Below are 21,895 nucleotides of genomic sequence, written 5' to 3' on the forward strand. Positions count from 1 at the left end.
GCAGTAGTGACTACCTTCTTTAGGCAGGTTTATAGACCCCTGTTTGCTATAGTTCCTGCTTTCTGTTTCTCTGACACTGATTCCAACTGTTAGTTGATATTTGCTGTTGTGCTTTTGCTGTTGTAATTTTTACCATAGATCAGAAAGGAAGTAAAATTTTCACTCTACCCAGCTCTCTCTATAAAGTGGCAAAACAGAATGAGAAGTTCCTGTCTCAGGAAAAGTGGGAGAGACAGTGTATTTTAATGTTTAGAATAGTCAGGTGTTCAGAATATTTCTATGCATTCAGTATGCAAAGGGGGTCTTACCTATTTATTTTCTGACTTCTTTTTTTCAACATTCGAGTCAAGGCATGTCATGCTGTAGAATTATTTTTAAAATGCTTTAGTACTGGGACACCGGGGTGGCTCAGTCAGTTAAGCGTCCGACTTCAGCTCAGGTCATGATCTCACAGTTCGGTTCGTGAGTTCTTCGAGCCCGCTGACAGCTCAGAGCCTGGAGGCTGCTTCAGATTCTGTATCTCCCTCTCTGCCCCTCCCCAGCTTGCTCTCCCCCTCCCCCTCCCCCTCCCTCCTCCCCCTCCCCCTCCCCCTCCCAAAAATAAACATTAAAAAAAAATTAAATAAGTAAAATGCTTTAGTACCTCATACCATCATTTTCTTTTTCACACTAGCTTTTATTCCTATATAATTCATTTCTTTCCTAAAACTTTTTGTCATGTATTTACAGAGTTGTCTTTACCTTGTCTTGCTTACTTATAGCCCAGTCACATCAAAGTTGGTTTAACCTTAGTTTGTGAACCAGAAAACATAGATTCTGTTTTCTCTGGCTCTGTCGCAAAATAGCTGTATGTGTGACCAGAAGAAGGCACTTAAGTTTCACCAGGTCATAATTTCTTGATCTCTGAAATGAGGAGTTCAATTAAATATGCTCATGAGGCTTTTTTCATTTCTTAAAGTTCTTTGGCGTTACTCTCTGCAATCTAATCCATATTCTGATATTCTAATCTAGGTGTTATTTTCCCATTTTGGGCCATGAACCCCTTTGCTCTCTGTGATACATGTGGACCCCTTCCCAGAGTAATAGCTTAATCATGCAAAATTAAATGTGTATGCTTATGAGGATACCAATTATGTATTAGAGTATGTCTTTTTAATATCAAAGAAATTCAGTAATGTGCTTATCAACAAATTCTAGTGGTATACAATAAATTTTAACCTAATGAGTATAAATGATAACCTGAGATTTGAAACAAAGTAATGGGAAAACATCTGTCGTTTCTGATGGTAACAAAGGTGTAACTAATACTGTTACAGCTTGTTGCTTATATTTTTAATAAAGGAAATACTGCCTTGCAGTTAGACGTTAGTAAAATAAAGATGTAATTTTTTTTCTCATTCAAGTTTATGCACCCTCTACATTTCATCAGCGAACTCTGAGGATTTGTAGAACCCAGGTTAAGAATTCCTGCTATTATAAGAGACTGTTAAAAACTGAGAACAAACTGAGGGTTAATGGGGGGTGGGAGGGAGGAGAGGGTGGGTGATGGGTATTGAGGAGGGCACCTTTTGGGATGAGCACTGGGTGTTGTATGGAAACCAATTTGACAATAAATTTCATATATTTAAAAAAAAAAAAAAAGAATTCCTGCTATTAGCTACCAGGACATTTAAGTTATTTTTTACTGTGTTAGGTAAACACAAATTATGTTTAATACATATTAAGTATATTACTTAATCAAGGAATATTACTACTAAGACGTGAATATTATTGCCATTTGTAACTTTGTGTTACTCATTGCTTTATTACTCCATGGAGAATAATTTGGAAACATGGTTTCTGACCCCAGGATATTTACAAGTGGAGTTTTATTACAGAAATAAATTCTCTAGTATTCGTATTTCTTATGGGTATTTCTCATTCAGTTCTTTTTTACTGTTGCTGTTTGTTTACTACCTGGCATATTATAGAACTCAGTAATTATTTTTGGAAGGAAGTTAGAATTCTGAGTATGATTATTATCAGTATCAAGGATCTTGACTGTTATAATGCTGAATAATTGTTTCAAAGTAGTAAATTTCTATTTGAAATAGTTTGGTTAGTATGTCTTAAAAGGGAATACACATATCCCTTATAAATTGCAAACTGCTATAGTTATTCTTAACATAATACATGATAAAATGAACTTGGCTCTTAAGCACATAAAGCAAATAGAACATTTTGTCTGTATTGCCCGAAAGATTTGAGTTGCAGTATTTTGTCAGTATGCTTGATTCATTAGCAGTAAAACTATGTATTGGGGTAAAGGTTCTGTATAGTTTCTGTGTTCTCTTACTACTGTGCTGGTTGATGGAGTTGACAATAAATAGACTCATATTCTTCTTTGACTCTAGATTTACTCTACTTTTAATTTCTCTCCTGGAAACATATGTCCCAAGTTTTTATAGGGTTTCTTAGCTGTCCCCCTCCCCAGAGAGAATATCTGTTTGTTACATACCGTTCCTTTATATACAGAAATGTGTTTGTGTCCAGTGTCTTTAACAAAACTCCACTTAACTGGTATGCTCTTTTATTACTATTTTTTAAAATTGTTTATTTAATTTGCGAGAGAGCACAAGTTGGGGAGAGGGTTAGGGAGAGAGGGAGAGAATATCCTAAGCAGGCTTCATGCTCCACATGGAGCCTGACATGGGGCTCGATCCCACAACTGTAGGATCATGACCTAAGCCAAAATTAGGAGTTGGACGCTTAACTGCCCAAGCCACCCAGGCACCCCTGGCATATTCTTTTAAACCATTGCTTCTAATTCCTCTAGTCCAGAGTATTCTGAGCACTTACAGCAATTGATCTACTCTAGTTTATTCTTGTACCTTTATCTCTTGTCGGGTTAGTTATATGCCTAAGAATCTGTTGATTTTATGCCCATGTTAATGTAATTTTTAGTTTAAATATGATCTAAGCTGCTGAAACGTAAGTGTAGAAAGAATTGTTTTAATGAAAAGTAAGGTGGGTGCTTTGGAAAGACTTTTTACTTTTTAGTGCTTTAAAAATTACTAAAGGATTAGGTTTAGGTAAGCCTAAAGGTTTAGGAAGCTTTTGGTTCAACTACCTAAACAGGAAAGAAAATTAACTTTTTCTTCTCTTTGGAGGAATGGCAGTTTTTGTATTGGTTAATGCAGCAGCTATGTGATTAACACCTGGGCCAATTTCTTTCCATCTTACTGTTCGCTATTGTTAAAATGCCTTCTCCTTGAGCTAACTCTAATCATGTTTACAAGATGGCTATAATAAGTAGTTTTAGAGGTGGTATTCTGACATGACAACATCCAGGAGGAAAAGAAGGACACTCCCCCCCCCCCCCGCCCCGCCTTCTTAACATCCTACCCTTCTTGTCTCTGTGGCCAGAATTGGTTCATAATATCTTCCATAAATCATTTACTGAGACATGGGTAGCCTTGTTATATTGGCTTAGACTAATCAGCATTTTCCCCTAATACAAATGGGAAAGGTTGGACATTTAAACAAGTATGGCTGTCACAAGGGAGGAGGACTGTTAGGGAGTCAAGCAGGAGTGCTATAGTGAGACAATTACTAAGAAACTAGAAAATATTATAAAAATTCAGAAAGATTCTGTTACCTAAGAACCTCTAAGATCTTGTTCAACTTTACACCACATTAAAACTGGAAATCTTAAGACATGCGTTATAGATGTAGTTTATACAAAAAGATCATATGACAATCTAATTAGTAATCCTAAACTTAAAAGACCTAGTCCTGCATCAGAATATTAAGGGGAATAAATATATATTATATTTGAAAAGTATGTAATTTTTTGGGTGATATTTGTAGCAACTAACTTAAAATTCATCTCTGGTTACTGGTCTTGTGATGCTTTTACTGTAGTTCTTTTAAGGAAAAATGTCTTCATAAAATTAAACTTACTAAAGGATTTAGTATATTTTTGTGGTTGATTTATTCGGTAAAGTATCTATTTTATAGATATATTTACTTATAGATATATTTACTCTATTTTATAGATATATTTACTTATAAATATAGATATATCTATATTTACTTATAGATATAAAGTATCTATTTATTCGGTAAAGTATCTATGAAAAAGTGACACTATTTTAGGTACTAAATAGTAAGCAGAATAGACAGGGTTCTTCTGTTTAAGGCGCTTACTTACATTCTAAAGTGTGGAGACAAATGAGAACAAAATTCAGAGAGTGAATGCTCAGAGAAGGTCTCTCTGAAGAAAGTTAAGCAGAGATGTGAGTGTCAAGAAACTGGCGTGTGAAGATTTAGGGGGAAGATCACTGAAAAGGAGCAACAAAAGTTAAGGCCCTAAGATGAGAACTGACTTGGTGTGTTGAGAATCACAAAGAAAGTCTGTATGGCTAGAATTTAGGCAAATGGTAAGATATACCCTCACCTCTTTTTTTACCTATCATTATGATCACTGTTTTCCCTGTACCCTTAATCTCCTTTCTTTTCTTATGCTTCATTGTACTCCCTAGCTTTGGTTAAATTAACCTCTACCAACCACTCTTCGTGCACTCTCTGCAGCTGCATGTGGCTGGAGAAGAGCACAGCGAGGGACACCCATGTCAAGTGGGCCCTAGTGCTACTTGGTGGTTCTGCTCGGCAGTATTACCTCTGATCTCTTCACTCTCCCACTTTCTTAGAAGACTATTTCATACCTTTTTCTCCTTTCTCAAGCATGTAATACTTCTTTCTATATCCTCACGTTGAGTTGATGACCTTTCTTATTTTACTAAGAAAATGGAAAACAAAAGCCACCAGATGAGAAATTCCATGCTTAGTGAGAGGTTTACCACAGACCTGAATCTGTACCCATTTACTATCTTCACTCTGATGATATTGATGTTATGTTCTTTTGCCTATCTAAGGTCAGTATCTCTTACAGATTCCATCCATACCATACCTGTCATTCTAGTCATTAGTCTAGTAGGACTACTCCCTCTATCTTGTGTTGTAAGTTTTCCTATGTTACAAAAGGCTTCTCTTGCCTCCACGTTTTCCTTCAGCTAGTTCCCACTCCCCTCATCACTTTTATGGCATAACTCCTTGAAAAAGATGTCTGTATTTTGTTTCCAGTTTTTCTATTCTTTCTGAACCTGATCCAGTCAGTGCTTTTATTTCCACCATTCCACCAGAATTATTCTTGTCGTGATTACCCAGTGACTTTCATGCAGTTAAATCCAAAGATTAATTTCCATCTTATTTTATTTTTATCAAGCAGAGTTTGAAACAATTCTCTATGCTCTTCCTTGAACCACTTTTCCCCTGTAAACTTCCAGCCTATTTATACATAGTCCTTGGTTTTCATCTCCCTCACTGCTGCTTCTCCATTTCCTTTGCTTGTTGCATCTCATCTGACTGCTGGATGTCAAAATGCAGTGATACCTAGACCAAATTGGCTGTTAGATGGTTCCTAGAGGAAATAATCGAGGGAGACCAATTAGGCAAGATACAATTGTGGCTTGAACTATAGTGGTGGTAATAGAGATGTAAGACAGTGGATTTCTGAGGGTGCCTGGGTAGCTCAGTTGATTAAGCGTCTGACTTCTGCTCAGGTCATGATCTCCTGGTTTGTTAGTTCTAGCCTCATGGCAGGCTCTGTGCTGACAGCTCAGAGCCTGGAGCCTGCTTCTGATTCTGTGTCTCCTGCTCTCTGTCCCTCCCCCCTTTTCTCTTCTCTTCTCTTCTCTTCTCTTCTCTTCTCTTCTCTTCTCTCTCTCAAAAATAAACAAACATTTTTAAAAATTAAAAAAAAAAGGATTTCTGGAGGAATTTTGAAGTCCCCTTCAAAAAGAATTGTGTAAAGGTAAGCTACATTGGATGTATTCATTTCTATGACTGAGACAGACACAAAGACCTTAGTTGACAAAAATAATCTGCCAGTCTTAAAACAATTTAGCTGTTTGTCTTTTGGTACAGGGCCTGTTTTTTCTCTGCTTAGGTTCTGAAGTTGTATCTGAAATGGTATTGCGGGTACTTCCTGATCAGAGTCTTCCTGAACTTTGAATCTCCAGTTGAGTAATGTCTGTTACTTCCGCCCCCCCCCCCCATTGCTAATTTCTTTATTGTAGCAGAAGACTGAGACTTTTGAATGGAAGTATTATTTAACAGCTAGACTTTCTTGGAATGGTTTCATGGAAAAAAATACTTTTTCACGAAAATATATATGAGAAGTAGTAAAGCATAGTAGCTAAGACTTGGATTCAAGTCAAGTGGACATGAGCTCAAATTTTGGCCTTGCTACTTCAAGTTAACTTACTCCTAGCTCTTGACCTTGTGTAATTTCCTTATTCTCAGTTGTTTTCTCATCTGGATGAAAGTGATAGTAATATTTACCTTATTGAATTATTTGGGGGATTGAAGGAAATTGCACAAGTAAGGTATTTAGTGCACAGTACCTAATACTTGGCAAATTATAGATAATATTACATTTCTAGGGAGGAATGTTAAGATTGTGGACATATTTTTAAAACCTAAGTACAGAGGCACCTGTGTGGTTCAAGCCCCACATAGGGCTTGCTGTTAGGGCAGAGCCCACTTTCAGATCCTTTGTCCCTCTTTGCCCCTCCCCTGCTTACACTTTCCCCAAAACAAAACAAACAACAAAAGCGCAGGTTTTCCCTGCTGTCTGAAGTAGAGCATTCCTATGGAACCTTACCTAAGCCACAATGACATAAAGTGAAGAAACAATTACCTTTTCCTAAAAATAAAAATCCTCTTTGGATTTCTTTCAGTTAGGAAAACAGATACTAATGTAGGTGTTTTGTAAAAGTGAAGTGGTGTAATGCAAACTTTCAGATATGGGGGAAACCTGTACTGACTGTATAAGAGGAACTTTATTAAAAATTTCTTCTAACAAGGTTTATTGTAATGTTTGCATCTACTTTTCTGTATTACCCACTTCTGAACTTAATAATCCATGTATTTCAACCAAAGAAATCTTGTGCTTGTAAAACATTTTAAGAAGTAATGTTTAAGACCTAGCATTAGTTTTCAGAGGTAGGAATAAGACCTGGCAAGGAAAGGGCACGTGGGCATGCAAAAGAAACAAATAATGCTCTTACATTACCTTCAGTTTATAGTGTTTGTTTTTGCTCAATACTTAGGCTGAAATGAAAACTTTTGATTTTCACTTTCCTGTACAGTCTTAGCCCCAAAAGTCTTATTAACCTTGGCTGCACATTAGAATCATCTGGAGCACTTTAAAAAGCACCTGATGAGGGGGTTCCATGCCTGCCCAGTTAATGAAAGTAGGGGCAAGGGAAGGGACATCAGTGTTTTTAAAAAAAAATCCCTAGATGATTCTGTTTGCATCCTGTGGTAAAAAACTATAAATCCTTTAGCCTATCTCTGTCCTCTCTAAATATGCCCGCTTCTTTTTCTGATGGTGTCCTAGACAGTCTTGTACCAGGGCTCTGCCTAGTACCTCTGGCCATTCCCTTGTCCATCATACAAAAAATAATGTAACATTTAACTCTTTCATATGAAGACAAAACTTTGAGGGGTTTGGAAAACGTTCATTTAGTTAGTGTTCACCCACGATAACCCACTCTTATGTTATCTTCTTTAAAGGGCAGCTGTAATTATTTTCTGCCTTTTTTTTTTTTTTTACTTAAGCTGTATTTAATACTGTTATGAAAATTGGAAAAATAATTAATTTTAAGTTAAAAATATATATATAATTGACTTGTTAGATTTATGTCAAAAGCAACTTTTTAATTACTTTTAGTAAGAAGCCACATAATTTCCCTTTATCACTTGATTATCATTTTTTCAGAGATAATTTTGGTAAGCCTAATCAGTTATGACAGTGGGTATGGACTAGTCAGTTTTTGTTATCACCTTATCACTAGTATCAACAGCTTGTATAAATTATTATGAGAAAAAAACATATTGCCTATAAAAATTTTTATATTTTTTCAGATTTCTGGTTCATGTGTGGTATTTTTTAATTGCTGATATGAAATAACAATATTTAATGACCTTACAGCCATTCTGCAAGGAGAGTAACAAGGGAGTTGTTACATATTTTAAGGAGTTTTAATTAGAGATTATAATTTTAGCAAGTTCTTTTGTTAAATTAATAGAACTGTCCATTCCACAGTAGATTATGAGGCTAATATGACTTGGTCTTATTTAAAAAACATTCTTTTAAAATGTTTGTTTATTTTCGAGAGAGAGCAAGCAAGCTGGGGAGGGGCACAGAGGAGGAAGACACAGAATCCAAATGAGCTGTCAGCACAGAGCCTGACACAGGGCTTGAACTTGTGAATCCAAGATCTTGACCTAGCCGGAGTTGGGCGCTTAACTGACTGAGCCACCGAGGCGCCCTGATATGGTCTTGTTTTAGAGGGACTGCTTTGGCAATAGCTACTTCAGTCCTTGGAAGCCTTTGTGGATTTTTAGCTAAAGGTTCTAAAACATTTATTAATTTTAATACTTTCTTTAGCTCTTAATTAACATAAAATTAGTAAGTACTAAAAATTTGGCCTTTGACACATTTTGTTGATTAGTTAATTCAAACAACACAGTTACTTAAATGAAGTTTATGTATCATAAATCTGGTTTATAAATTTAGTTGATCCTAGTCATGAGCTACATTGCATTGATCTTGTATGAAGAAATTGAATCACGTGGAGGCTAACAACTTGTATAGACATATGTAAGTTTTTAGGTAGCAGGAAGCTTAGAACGCCCTTGATTGTCCTGAGTTGGAATTTTAATTTCATTTAAGCCTAAAATAACAGATTTTAATTCCCAAGCCTGTGGTTCAGAAATTATTGAACTTCTGTCATTTAATAAATTCATTGGGGCTGTCTTTATTGTATTTCATTTTATTTGGGACTTTTAAGACTTGGTAGTAGGATATTTCTGTGTTGAGATGCTGGATGTTTTAGACAGTTGTACTGGTTTTCTACTCTTAGTAAGTTCTATGTATCTGTTACCCAGAATCCTCTTTGGCATATATGTGAGAGGAACTACACAGGTATATTAGAAGTAGTGCATCAGGAAGGCTACCACTACAGAAAATAGGAGATACACCAAATTAAGTTACAAAATATGAAATGATGACAACCATAGAATATATTGATTTAAAGAGAATATGTCAATTTATTTTTATTTGTTTTCCTTTGTAAATATGGGCAGCTTTTCACTTTACATGGTAATTCTAGACCCATGAAGCATGGAATATTAAAACATTCAGAAACACTATTTTAATTAATGTGGCAATTTTCCCACATTCCATTTGTTATGAAACTGAAACTCCTCTGAGTTTTACTTACATCTGTTTCATCTGCTCACATTTCTTGTATGTACAAGTCATCAACTCAGACATTTTGAAACATTTATCCATGTGATTGAACCAAAAATTGTTCAGAAAATAGGTTCGGGGGCGCCTGGGTGACTCAGTTGGCTAAGCATCTGACTTTGGTTCAGGTCACGATCTTACAGTTTGTGGGTTTGAGCCCTGCGTTGGGCTCTGTGCTGACAGCTCAGAGCCTGGAGTCTGCTTCAGTCTGTCTCCCTCTCTCTTCCCCTTCCCCTCTCATGCTCTGTCTCTCTCTTTCTCTCTCTCAAATAAATAAATAAATAAATAAATAAATAAATAAATAAATAAATAATAAAGAAAATAAGTTCATAACGTTCTGTAACTACAATCTACCTATTTACAAGAAGTTGCTTGACATAGTTCTGGAATTTGAGTAACCTTGAGATTTTAAAGATAATGGCTAAGTGCACTTACTTCAGCTTTTATTAAGCTCCAGTGAAATTGGTCCTATCTGGTAGTCTGTTCTAATACTCAACCTGGAATGTAATGTCCTCCTTTTTCTTTCTCTTTTTCTTTCTTTCTTTCTTCCCTTTTCTTTCTTTCTTTCCTTCCTTTCCTTTCTTTCTTTCTTTCTTTCTTTCTTTCTTTCTTTCTTTCTTTCTTTCTATTTATTTTATTTATTTATTATCAAATTGGTTTCCATACAACACCCAGTGCTCCTCCCAACAGGTGCCCTCCTTGTAATGTCCTCTTTAAAAAAAAAAAAAAAAAAAAGAGTAAAGCTTATCCAACTGGTTCAACTGTCTTAACTTGGCCAAATTCACATTGTAGCTTAGAAGTTGAGTTGGTAATGACTGCCAAATTACAGATGTTTTAGATACAATTGCCAAACTCCTTAGGAAGCTGAAGCCAGAGAGAAATTGATTAAGCTAGTACTAGAATTCAGATTTTCTGGTTCTTGGTCCATTCAGGATATATATTTTTATATGATGATGTCACATCCAAAATTTAATAGCACTCAGAATAAAGCTAATAACTATTTTCACTCTCCAATAAAGTATTTTCTAGAGATTTTTCTCTAGATTCCTGACATTTGAGTGTTACCAGTCTGTTAAAAAGATAAACTTATTTAGCTTAATTGCAAATTAAGAGATATTAGAGATAAACTTATTTAACTTAAATATTAAATAAAATTTTGAGCCTTTTAGAAATTAGCTTTGTTTACCTTGTTGAAAAAATCTTTTAAATACCCTTATATCAAGCTTATCTTTCAAAGTATAATTTTGACATACCTGTTAATCACTTGACATTTTATCAACTTTTATTTTCAATTGACATATACCAGTGAAATGATCTATTCTGTAAAAATCTGAATGATTAATATTTAAAGTGTTTTATAATAAAGAACAAATTGATATCAATAGAAGATGGCTCTGACTTTAATCCAGTACTGCATAGTTTCTCATAGGGAGAAACCTGGCTCCTGCCAACCATCATCTATTTTACTTATTGTTTATCTCCACTATACATACATAGCAATTTCAGAATTATTAACCCATAGCTCTGTGATGAATCATTTTGCCAACTAGAATACATTATTTATGTAGAGTTTTTCTCCCTTCTTACAGTTAGCAGTTAAAACATCACTTTCCAAAGTTACTTAGGCCAGCACATTTCCCATACTCCTTTCAGCGTGGCTGGATCATACATTTAAAATACTATTAGTCTTTTTCCAGGTCTGTATTTCTAACCGCTTGGTTGATTTTTAAAATTTGCATCCATTCCTGTTCACTCTCTGTGTTGTGAAGTTCTGTGGATTTTAACACATGCATAATAGCATCATGTATCCACCACTCCAGTGCTATATGGAATAGTTCCATCTCTCTAAAAGTTTCCATGTGTCCCCCTTTGTAGTCAGTCACTTATTCCACCCCTTTCCAGGCCCCTGGAAGCCACTCATTTATTTTATTTCCCTGTAGTTTTGTCTTTCCAGAATGTCATATGACTAGAAACATGTAATATATAGCCTTTTTGATCTATATTCTTTTCTTTGTGTTGCATGGAATAATAGCTTGATCTTTTTTTATTGTTGAGTGAAATCCTACTATATAGATGTACCATTTTGTTCATCCCTTCATCTGTTTGAAAGGACATCTTCATTGGTATAAACATTCGTGAACAGGTTTTCAAATGAACATGTTTTTAGTTTGCTTTGGTAAATACCCAGGGGCACAGTTGCTGGGTTGTATGGTTAAGTGTATGTTTAACTTTATGAGAAACTGAACTCTTCCAAAGTGGCTGTATTTATCTTCATTTTTGAAAGGTATTTTTGCTGGATTTGGAACTCTCAGTTGATGGGTTTTTTTCCTTCTGTAGTTTAAAAATGTTGAACCTGTTTTGCACTGTTTCTCAATGAGAAGTCGACTGTCATTCCTGGTTTTTTTCCCCCTCTGTTTCAATTTATATATACTTTCCCTCTTCCATCTCCTTTAAGATTCTGTTTTGCTGTTTTTCATCAACTTGATTTTAAAATCATCATGAGGTTTTTGTTGTTGTTATCTTTGGTGGTTGAGTTATTGACTCTGTGAGTATAGTTTTCATAAAATTTAGGAAAAATTTGACCATTTTCTTTCCTTCTCGCTCTTTCACTCTTTCTGGGACACTAACTACATTAAAGTTAGCTGTTTGATATTGCCCAGTAGTTCACTGTCTCACTTGGTACGGTCTCACAGTTCTTTTTTTTCTCGTCTGTTTTCTCACTGTTAAATTTTTTATTTTTTTAATTGCCAGCTGTGTCTTCAATTCACTAAACTTTTCTTTGAAGTTTAGAAAAGACTGCTGTTAATCTTATCCAATGCATGTTTAATTACAGATGTTGAATTTTTATTTCTGGAAGATCAGTTTGAGTCTTTTATTTTATTTTGAGAGAGTGTATGTGTGCATGAGCCTGGGGGGGGGGGGTGGAGGGAGAGAAAGGAAAGGGAAGGAAAGGAGGAAGGAAGGAAGGAAGGAAGAAAGAAAGAAAGAAAGAAAGAAAGAAAGAAAGAAAGAAAGAAAGAAAAAGAAAGAGGGAGGGAGGGAGGAAGGAAGGAAGGAAGGAAGGAAGGAAGGAAGGAAGGAAGGAAATGAATGAATCTCAGGTATGCTCCATGCCCAGCATGGAGCCCAGTGAGTGGCTGGATCCCACATGAGCTTAACGGACTGAGCCACCCAGGTGCCCCCAGTTTGAGCCTTTTAAAAAAGCTTTTTAACTTTCAACTAATTATAAACTTGTAAGAAGATGCAAAAATAGTACAGAGAAGTCCCATATACACATCACCTATCTTCCTCCAATGACGTCATCTTAACATAACTACAGCACATTATCGAAACCAGAAATTGGCACAAGCTCTCACTTTTTTTTGGTATGTCTTTATCATTCTGTGATGTTTTATCAAACATGTAGAATCATATAACCACCACCACAAGCAAGATACAGAACTTTTCTGTCACCATAAATTCCTCTGTGTTGCCAACTTAACGTCTTTTCCATGCCCTTGCATTTCTGTTACCATATTCATAGTTTTCTTTATCTTCTTGAATTTGGGGGATATGTTTACGATACCTGTTTTAATCTCCTTGTCTAATGATTGTATCGCCTGGATCATTGCTGGATCCTTCTATGTTCTATTTTACTTTGTTTGGGGTGTATTTCTTGCATCTTTGCATGACTGGTAATTTTCAATTGGATGCCAGATATTTAATTTTATATTATTTAATACTGGAGTGTGTTGTATTATTTTAAATATTGTTGGGTTTTGTTTTGGGTTTCAGTTATGGCAGAAATAGCTTCATCCTTTTGAGGCTTGGTTTTAACTTTGTTAGTGCTGGTCCATAGCATCCTTAGTCTAAGGCTTCTTTGGTTTCATTGTTTAGGCATTCATTACCTTCTGAACTCTATTCAATACCGCGCTGTGTTAAAGCCATCCTACTGTAGTTGATGGGAACATAAGTTCTGGGGATTGGGTTGATTACTTTTTAGAGGCTTTTTCTCTAGAATAAGTAGTTTTTCACATGTGTGCACAGATAATTACTCAGCTAAACCCTGAGGGTGATCGGTCTTCAGATCTTTGAAGCTCTTTTTCTCTGCAGCTTCCTTCTTTTCATTTGCCCTACAAATTGTAGCTGGCTTGGTGTCTCCCCTAACTTTGGATTCTTTTCGTTTCCCTTAGCTCACTGAGACCATTAGGTTTTGATTGGGTTCCGCCTCCCCCTCCCATGTTTTAGCCTCATACCTCTACAGGCTGCAGTAGGGCTTACTTCATTTGTTCTTTTTTCTTAATGATCTCTGTCCTGAGATGAAAATCATTGTTTTATATATTTTATCTAACTTTCTAGTTATTTAAGGTAGGAGAGTAAGTATAGTCTCTGTGTTCCCATCTTGGAAGGCATTCTGCCTTATAGAAAATTTCATGGTAGTTTTATAAATATTTGTCTTTTCTGACTTTTTGAATGTTTAGGACTTTGTAGGAAAACCAGTGTATAAACTTTTTATATATATAGGCAGCTAGAGTGCATGTTTTCTTATACTTTCTCCTTTTCACATACTCTGTCTTACATATATACTTACATTCTTTTTCATCTATTATGCATCTTTTCATTCCCAGTGAGTATCAACACAATCTATTAGTGAACATTTTTGCTTAATATAAGATAATGGTGACAAATGTTTGCTTTTTCGTGGTTACCCAGAAGAAAATAGAGTGCCTTCGTTCCTTTTTCCCTTTGTTTGTCAAAAGGAGATGATGATTGTTAGTTATTGATCAATATAGAATATTGATTCATACATTGCTTAGAGCAGATAGTGGCTGTTGACTGAAACCCTAAGACATGAAATATTTGAAGTTATCCCAAGAGGGAGAAACAAAAGAAATGAACAGAAACAAGTTTTCCCTTTGTGCTAAAATCCATAGTATTCCAAAGTTAATATTTGTCTTTTAACTGGTAAGTTTACAGATTAAATAATAACTTTTACCTTTAATTAAGGTTTATTTATTTAGCATATAAAGTTCTCATAATAGTTTTTTACATAGTTAGGTTATGTTAACGTACATTACATTACTTTGAAAATTGCCTTGCCTGATTTTAGATTGCTAACATCTTTTGATGAAACTAGTATAATGTGATGGTAATGTATGGGCTTTAATGTAAACATAGCTAATTTAATAAGGAAAAATAAAATTTGCCCTGTAAGAAAAAACTGAAATTTTACATTATTATCCATTGAATTCAGAGTTGCCATGAGTAGATTAATAGTTTTGGCAAGTGCTGTTTTAAATTATTATTTTTATAAAACACTAACATTAGGTGCTCCTGGGTGGCTCAGTTGGTTGAGCATTCAGCTTCGTCTCAGGTCATGATCTCACAGTTAGTGGGTTTGAGCCCTTCAGCTGGCTCTCTGCTGTCAGCACAGAGCCCGCTTCAGATCCTCTGTCTCCCCCTCTCTCTGCCCCTCCCTCACTCATGCCTGCTCTCCCTCTCTCAAAAATAAATAAATATTAAAGAGCACATTAAAACAGGATTAGGTTTTTTTTTGGTGGGGGGGTAAAAATACATAATAAATAGTTTTGCTCCCATTTTGTAACAATCATGAACATTTAAATTGGAGCTGAATGTGTGTCACTTAACTATTCTTGTGCATCAGTTCACTTGATAATTTTATTTTATGATTAACCTAATTCCTTGCTAGATGATAAGGATTATATTTATGGCAGTAAATATACCTACAGTTTAAAAAATCTTTCTCATTTGTTATGTTTGAGAGACATACTTAATATCACTGGTACATATAAATTGGTAATGAGCAATTAACATTTTTGGCCTAGAGTCAGGCGTCTTAAAGTATTTCAGCCAAACATACAATGTAAGGTAGTCCACATTAAGTAAAAGTATAGCACCCACTAGCTTTGTATTTGTGATTAGACATAAAACCAAAGATGGAATGTAGGTTTTCATTATGTGAATTCTTTTATGTAATAATACTAATTTTTAGTGATTTATTTTCCTTGAAAATGTTTTCTGTCCTTATTAGATTGCTTTTTGGAGGTAATCCATAGGGGGGTGTTTGTGTGTGTTGATTGGTTTTAATAAAATTGATTCATGCTTACTATGAATTTAAATTAAAGGTTTTTATTAGCCTATCCCAAAGCATATTTCGTGTGATGTTAAATAATTGTTCTAAACTTGAACTTTTAGTGGTTAGCAACTATTATATATTAATTCAGTAGGATATTTACCATTTCCCTAGGGTAAACATTTTACTGAAACAGGTGAGAGACATTTGTCTTGAAAAGATAATGTTTACAACTTCTTTGTAGATTCCACTTTTGAGTTTTTGGTCTTCCAATTTTCAGTTTACAGTTTACATTTTTGAGTTTACATCTCTAGGGACTCTCACCTCTGCTTCAGTGACTTTTTTTGGGGAGGGGGGGTACCTGAGGTGCATAGTGCCTCATCATTTTGGATTTATTTATCTCTGTCCAAGTTAAGAAATAAGCTCTATTATTTCTCTGCTTTAATGTAAAAAATAAATAAATAGAGCATTATGAAATTAGAGTATTGAAGGACAAAGGCATCCAGAAAGTTGGCATATGTTGCTACTCTTCCTTGGAGTAAATTTTAAATAGAATATTGAGTTAAGTTTGCATCTATTAATCATCCTGAGAATATATGATATATTCCAGTCTTACAGCATAGAAATAAACCTCATAAACTGAATGAATAACAGTTCTGATAAACAAGCCTTAGGAGGAGAATGATTTGAAATTACACAACTGAATCTGAATTAATTGGGTATTTCTGAGACTAATAGAGTATTTATTTTTTAAATTTTTTTTTTCAACGTTTATTTTATTTTTGGGACAGAGAGACAGAGCATGAACGGGGGAGGGGCAGAGAGAGAGGGAGACACAGAATCGGAAACAGTCTCCAGGCTCTGAGCCATCAGCCCAGAGCCTGACGCGGGCTCGAAATCACAGACCGCGAGATCGTGACCTGGCTGAAGTCGGACGCTTAACCGACTGCGCCACCCAGGCTCCCCACTAATAGAGTATTTAAAAGAAAAAATATATCAGTTGAGGGCTGAACTTTTTTTGTCCACTGTTTTATTGACCATAAGTGTCCTCTTTGTGTGTGAGGTCTGGTGTACAGTTTTAATTGGAGAGAGTATAAGAGTTTTTTATATTTAATAATTTTTTAAAGTATCTACCAGTCTAGCCCTCCCTAGATGGTTAAGAGAAAGATGCATTATGATATTAAAATAGTACTTTTTGTTTCTGTTTTATATATATCATATTGGATATTTTTGCTGCTGTTCATATGTTTACATGTTAGTAATTTTGACGGCTTTTGGATAATTCCACTCTAGAGGGAGAACTGGTGGGCGGTCCTTCCTGTGACACGACCCTTGAGTGACAGTTCTATTTGATTGCCTCCAGTACTGTGAGGAAAGGACACGACTCTATGGTGAGGACTGATGGACATACATTATCTGAGAAAAGAAACTACCAGGTAAGATCAGTTTTTTTTTCCCCCTTTTTTCTTTTGATCATATTGTTACATTGAACTGTTTAATATGTTACATTTAATTGAAACCAGCAAATTGGATATACTCCAATATGAAAACTTTGGCTTATAATTTAAAATGCATGTGTTGGCTTTGACAGCTGAAATAGTTGGGAACATTTAAATCATGCTTATGATAAATGTATATTTTGTTAGTGTCAACGTAATTCTTTATGTATATGTCAAATCTTAGATTATCTGGTACACAATTTATGACTCCATGGCTGGGTTCAGAGCTAGTATTCCGTAAAACAAAGTGCTGAGTGTGTGTGTGTGTGTACATATATATGTACACACACACACACACATATGTACATATTATTATTCCTGGAGGAATAAACCTGAATTCTTAGGCTATATTCAGGGTTAATAGAGCATCACAGATGTGTAGACAAAATTGGTTAGAATATAAAAGAAATAGAAATGCAACATCCCAGGGTGCTCAGAGACCCAAATTCTATTGAATTTCTCATTAGCTTGCTATCCTTATAATGCTAGATTCTTGTTTTGTCATTTATTTTTTTTTAATTTTTTTTTTAACATTTATTTATTATTGAGATACAGAGAGACACAGAGTGTGAGCAGGGGAGGGAGACATAGAATCCGAAGCTTGAGGGAGCAGGAGAGGGGGTGGGGAGACATAGAATCCGAAGCAGGCTCCAGGCTCTGAGCTGTCAGCACAGAGCCCGATGCGGGGCTCGAACTCACAAACCGCAAGATCATGATCTGAGCCGAAGTCGGTCGCTTAACCAACTGAGCCACTCAGGCGCCCCTTGTTTTGTCATTTATTAAGCTGGTTAATAGTATCCATTCCCTACATGTAGCATGTAAAGATGCTAAAAGGTGGTTGAAGTGTAATATTCCTCTTTCTGAGGTTTCAAAGGAAGGTGAATTTTAAAGATAGTGGTATGAAATAGTGATTAAAAATTTTTTTTTGAATTTCATTTTTCAAAGAAACTCTCCTTTTTTAATAATAACATTACCAAATTATGCAGTAATTCAGAGTACAGAATAGTTCAAAGCTCAGGTAAGGATAAGCTGTAGGCTTTCTGCATGGATACATACATGTTCAGCTTCCCTCACACCCTGCCACCTACCAGTTTTGTTCCCTCTAGGCTGTTGAAGGCAACTTAGTGTTATAGCAGCAGCTTTGATTCACTAACCATTTCTCTGCTAATCATTTATTTTAGCTCAGTTAATCTTTTCTTCCCTCAAATTGGAAAGGTAAATAGTGGAAAAAATTGTGAATGGGTCTTCATGGTGTTTATAGCAAAGATCCTTTGATTACAAGATTTAGATTTACTTGTTTTAGGTTCTCATTTGGGCACTGTGCCTAATAAAAATAGTGTCCAGTTGTTCTTCCTTTCACTTGCTGTCTGAAGTTTCTTGCCAGATCTTTATGATTTTAATAAGCCGTAGTTGTGGCTCTGCAGACACAGTTCTCCCTGTAACCTTTTCTATCTATTCAGGGTTCTTACAGACTTGACCAACATGGCCTTTGCTCATTTTCCTGCTTGCTCTAGCTCCTCCGGCCTCACAACCACTTCCAAGTACCTTGACTCATAAGAGTTTAAGTGGTCACACTGCTTGGGCTATTGCATCTTTTGATAGGTTCTGCTAAATTATTTTAAGAGTATTGTGATTCTAGGCTATGTGGCTTTTTGGTGCTCATAATCAGGTTGGTAAAGTGTAAGTATAGAACTTTTGTATGGTTATATAGTATGGTAATTTACTTCATGGAATCATTTTAATATAGAATTCCAAAATTTTCATTAAGAAAGGAACAAAATGACATTGTATTGAAGAGATTTTCTAATTCCTGCTCACTCTACTCTAAAAATACTATATTGTTCCAGTTACATTATTTACCAATAATCCAGGTTCTTTAGCTTCTTTGAAAAAATTCTTCGTTAGAGTTTTTCTGTCTGAAAATATTTCTCCTTTTTTATTGTTACTTAGTAACACTTAATACATGTTGAAATATTGTTGGAAACAATTGTTTAAATCTCCATTGCATAATTATTTTATTTTTGAAGCCTCTCTTGGAAAGGACATATATAGAAATATAATTTCCCTTTCTGATGTGATGATGAATATATTAAAAGCACATGGGAAATTCAAAATAATATCAAATAAATCACTTGTATTTGTATGGGTAGCACTAAAAGTTTATATATGCTGACACGAAATGATTTGGATTTTTTTTAAAATTCCATTTTGAGGAATTTTGTTTTTTTCATGGATAAAATAGGATTTCTTTGTACCAGTGTTTGCACTCAGTTCATCTTTCGTGGGGTTTTGTTTTTGAAGGGCACTTGATGATTTATAGTGATATTTAGGCATCCTGATAATAGTAGGCTAATATTCCAGAGTTTAATAAGAAAGATCTCTAATTCTCATTTCCTTGTAGACCTGATAAAAAGCCTTAGGAATTTAGCTTAAGAAAATGTATTCCTTCACCTTTGTGCTAAAAACTAATGACTTTCAAATGGGTGTTGGTTGAAGTACTGATTTTTATACTGGTATTTACTTTGTTTCATTTCTTTCTATAAATTTAAACCCAGTTAAGTTTTTGGAGTTTGAATCAAGTAGTTGAATTTTATTTGCTTAGACTGCTATATTATTAGTTCATGTGAGAATTTAATTATTTAAATGGTTCATAGTTCATTCAGTTTTGAAAGGATTGCCAAGCTTTTTTCAGGAAAATATAATCCCCCAGTTTTGCCAGTATTTACTTATCTTCCTTTAATTTCTACTAATTTATTTCAATGATAAGTATGTACAAATCCAACCATGCTAATTACTAATTTAACTCATCACTGGCTTTCCATCTCATATGTAATAAAACCAAACTCTTAAACTTTATACAGTATTTCCATATTCTGACCCCAATCTGCATTTATTTACCCTTCCATTGTCTCTCCTCTGACTTCCTAGTATGCATTTTTTTCAGTTAGGAATACAAAACTGATTTTAATCTCCCTACCATACGCTTTTACACTTAAGCCTTTACTTGTTTCCTCTTCATGTAATGCCGCACCTTTGTTTCACATGGTTCAAGAATTAGGTATTATTAGTACTTCCAGAACACTTACATAAGCTCAGTGTGCCTTTTCTTTGCTCTCATAACCTTTGTAGATACTTATAGTTTAGTGTTGACCAAATACATTGTAAGCTATCTATTTGTCCTTGTCTTCCTGTAGACCTGTGCTAATACTGTAGGCACTAACCACAAGTGGCTATTTAGATTTAAATGTATTTGAATTAAAATTTAAAAATTTTAGTTTTCCAGTTGTATTAGCCACATTTCAAATGCCTAACAGCTACTTTCCTTTAATGGCTACCATATCAGACGGTGCAGATGTAGAAATTTTAGGTCATTTCAGAATATTGTCTTGGATGGTACTACTGTATGAGCTAGAGCTATATTTGTTCATCTTGGAACTGCCAATACCTACCATGGTTTTGGGTAAATAATAGTTGTTTAATGAATGTTTCAGTAACGTTAAATAAAACGAATTAAGTGAAAGAAAGAAATTGTAGAGTGTGCTGGGTAACATAACTACTGATATTTCCAAGATTTTTAGATGTTACTCTGAATGGAACTTTTTATAATATGAGGTCATTGATAATGTCATGTTGGTTAGTTCAATGTTACCTATAAACTGAATCTAATGCATCCTAATCCGTATGTTCCTGAAGAATACCTCACAGTTGAAACTGCTGCATTAACTTTGTGGGATGTAACATGCCACAGAATTATGGCAGTGATTGTATTGTCATTTCCTTCTCCCTCCCCCATCATTAAATATTTTATTTCCTTTTTATATTTTAAATCACAGAAGTTACAGGTATGCATTGCAAAAACTTTGAAGAATAATGGAAATATAAAATAGACTGAAAGTTTACCTTAACTGTTTAGTGTATATCTTTTCAGATCTTTTCAAATAACGATGTAAGTGCAAATGTAATTTGTTGTCTTTGTTTCTAACAAATTAGCATTTTTCTGCAGCTTGCATATTACACTTAATGGAGAAGTTTCCGTGTGGCACCCATCCCTTGCCTCCTTCTCAGAAGTAATCACTAGTTTGAATTTTCTGTTTCATTCTTTTTATTTTTATAGTTTTGTAACATGTGTGTTTCGGTGTATACAGGTGCATCTTTATGTATTGTGAGGTGACTTTGCCCATATATTTCATTACTTCAAATAGGAAAAACGTATTTCTAGCCCAACCAGAACAATTTCCCAGATATGGCCGAAACACTAAATACTTATCTGACTATTCACTCAAGTATTTCTGCATAATAGAAAGCATTTAAAATACTAGTTGCTTAATTATTTTAACACAAATACATCAGTAGATATGTTTCCTTTTGGGGTGCAAGACAGTTATACAGCACAATATACAAATTACATTTTTATTTTTTATACTGCAATAAAAATGTAATGTAAATAAGGAATGATGTACCCTGTTTCTTTTATTCTGAGTTACATTTTATTGAAAATTTATATTTTTCTGCTGTCAGGATACATCTTACAACATGGTATCTTAGAATCATAGTTGTAACATAGTAGCTTGTAACCATTCATTGATACCTTCTAGTATGATTGAAAACAGCACCAACATCAAAGCATCTTAGAATCTGTAATATGTTAAAGTATGTTAAAAATGCATAATGAATATAAAGAACACTTAATAAAGTGAACAAGAATTTTCTTTCAAATGGGTACGTAGCAATTCAAGAGTCGTCAGAGTAGATCTGGTACCTAGAGCAGAAAGATGGAGCCTTTCATCAATGTTGCTGTTTGGCACTGCATTAAGGTAAACAGGAGTTAGCTGAGGAAGGAATTGGTTCAGAAATCGATGTCTGAAACCAATGAGCTGGTTCACAGTTTATTCTTCCTTTCTTTTGAAACTCTTGTGAACAAATGGCTGTACCCTATTGTTTGTGGCCAGAGATGAAGCAAGGGTA

At 34.8% G+C, this 21,895-nt stretch overlaps 1 protein-coding gene across 3 annotated transcripts in view; it reads left to right on the forward strand.

Annotated features, from left to right (window-relative positions):
• Nucleotides 1-21,895, forward strand: part of CNOT2 (CCR4-NOT transcription complex subunit 2) — a 133,692-nt gene that overhangs the window by 36,297 nt on the left and 75,500 nt on the right. For 2 of the 3 annotated variants that reach the window (XM_047864853.1, XM_047864855.1), the window contains exon 2: nt 16,795-16,867. In XM_047864853.1, coding sequence (XP_047720809.1) covers nt 16,795-16,867 — 73 coding nt within the window. Of the gene's footprint in view, nt 1-16,724; nt 16,868-21,895 lie in introns of all 3 variants that reach the window. The other variant, XM_047864854.1, reaches the window with a different exon arrangement.

The sequence above is a fragment of the Prionailurus viverrinus genome, chromosome B4, assembly GCF_022837055.1.
Source record: "Prionailurus viverrinus isolate Anna chromosome B4, UM_Priviv_1.0, whole genome shotgun sequence".
Classification (NCBI taxonomy): Eukaryota; Metazoa; Chordata; class Mammalia; order Carnivora; family Felidae; genus Prionailurus; species Prionailurus viverrinus.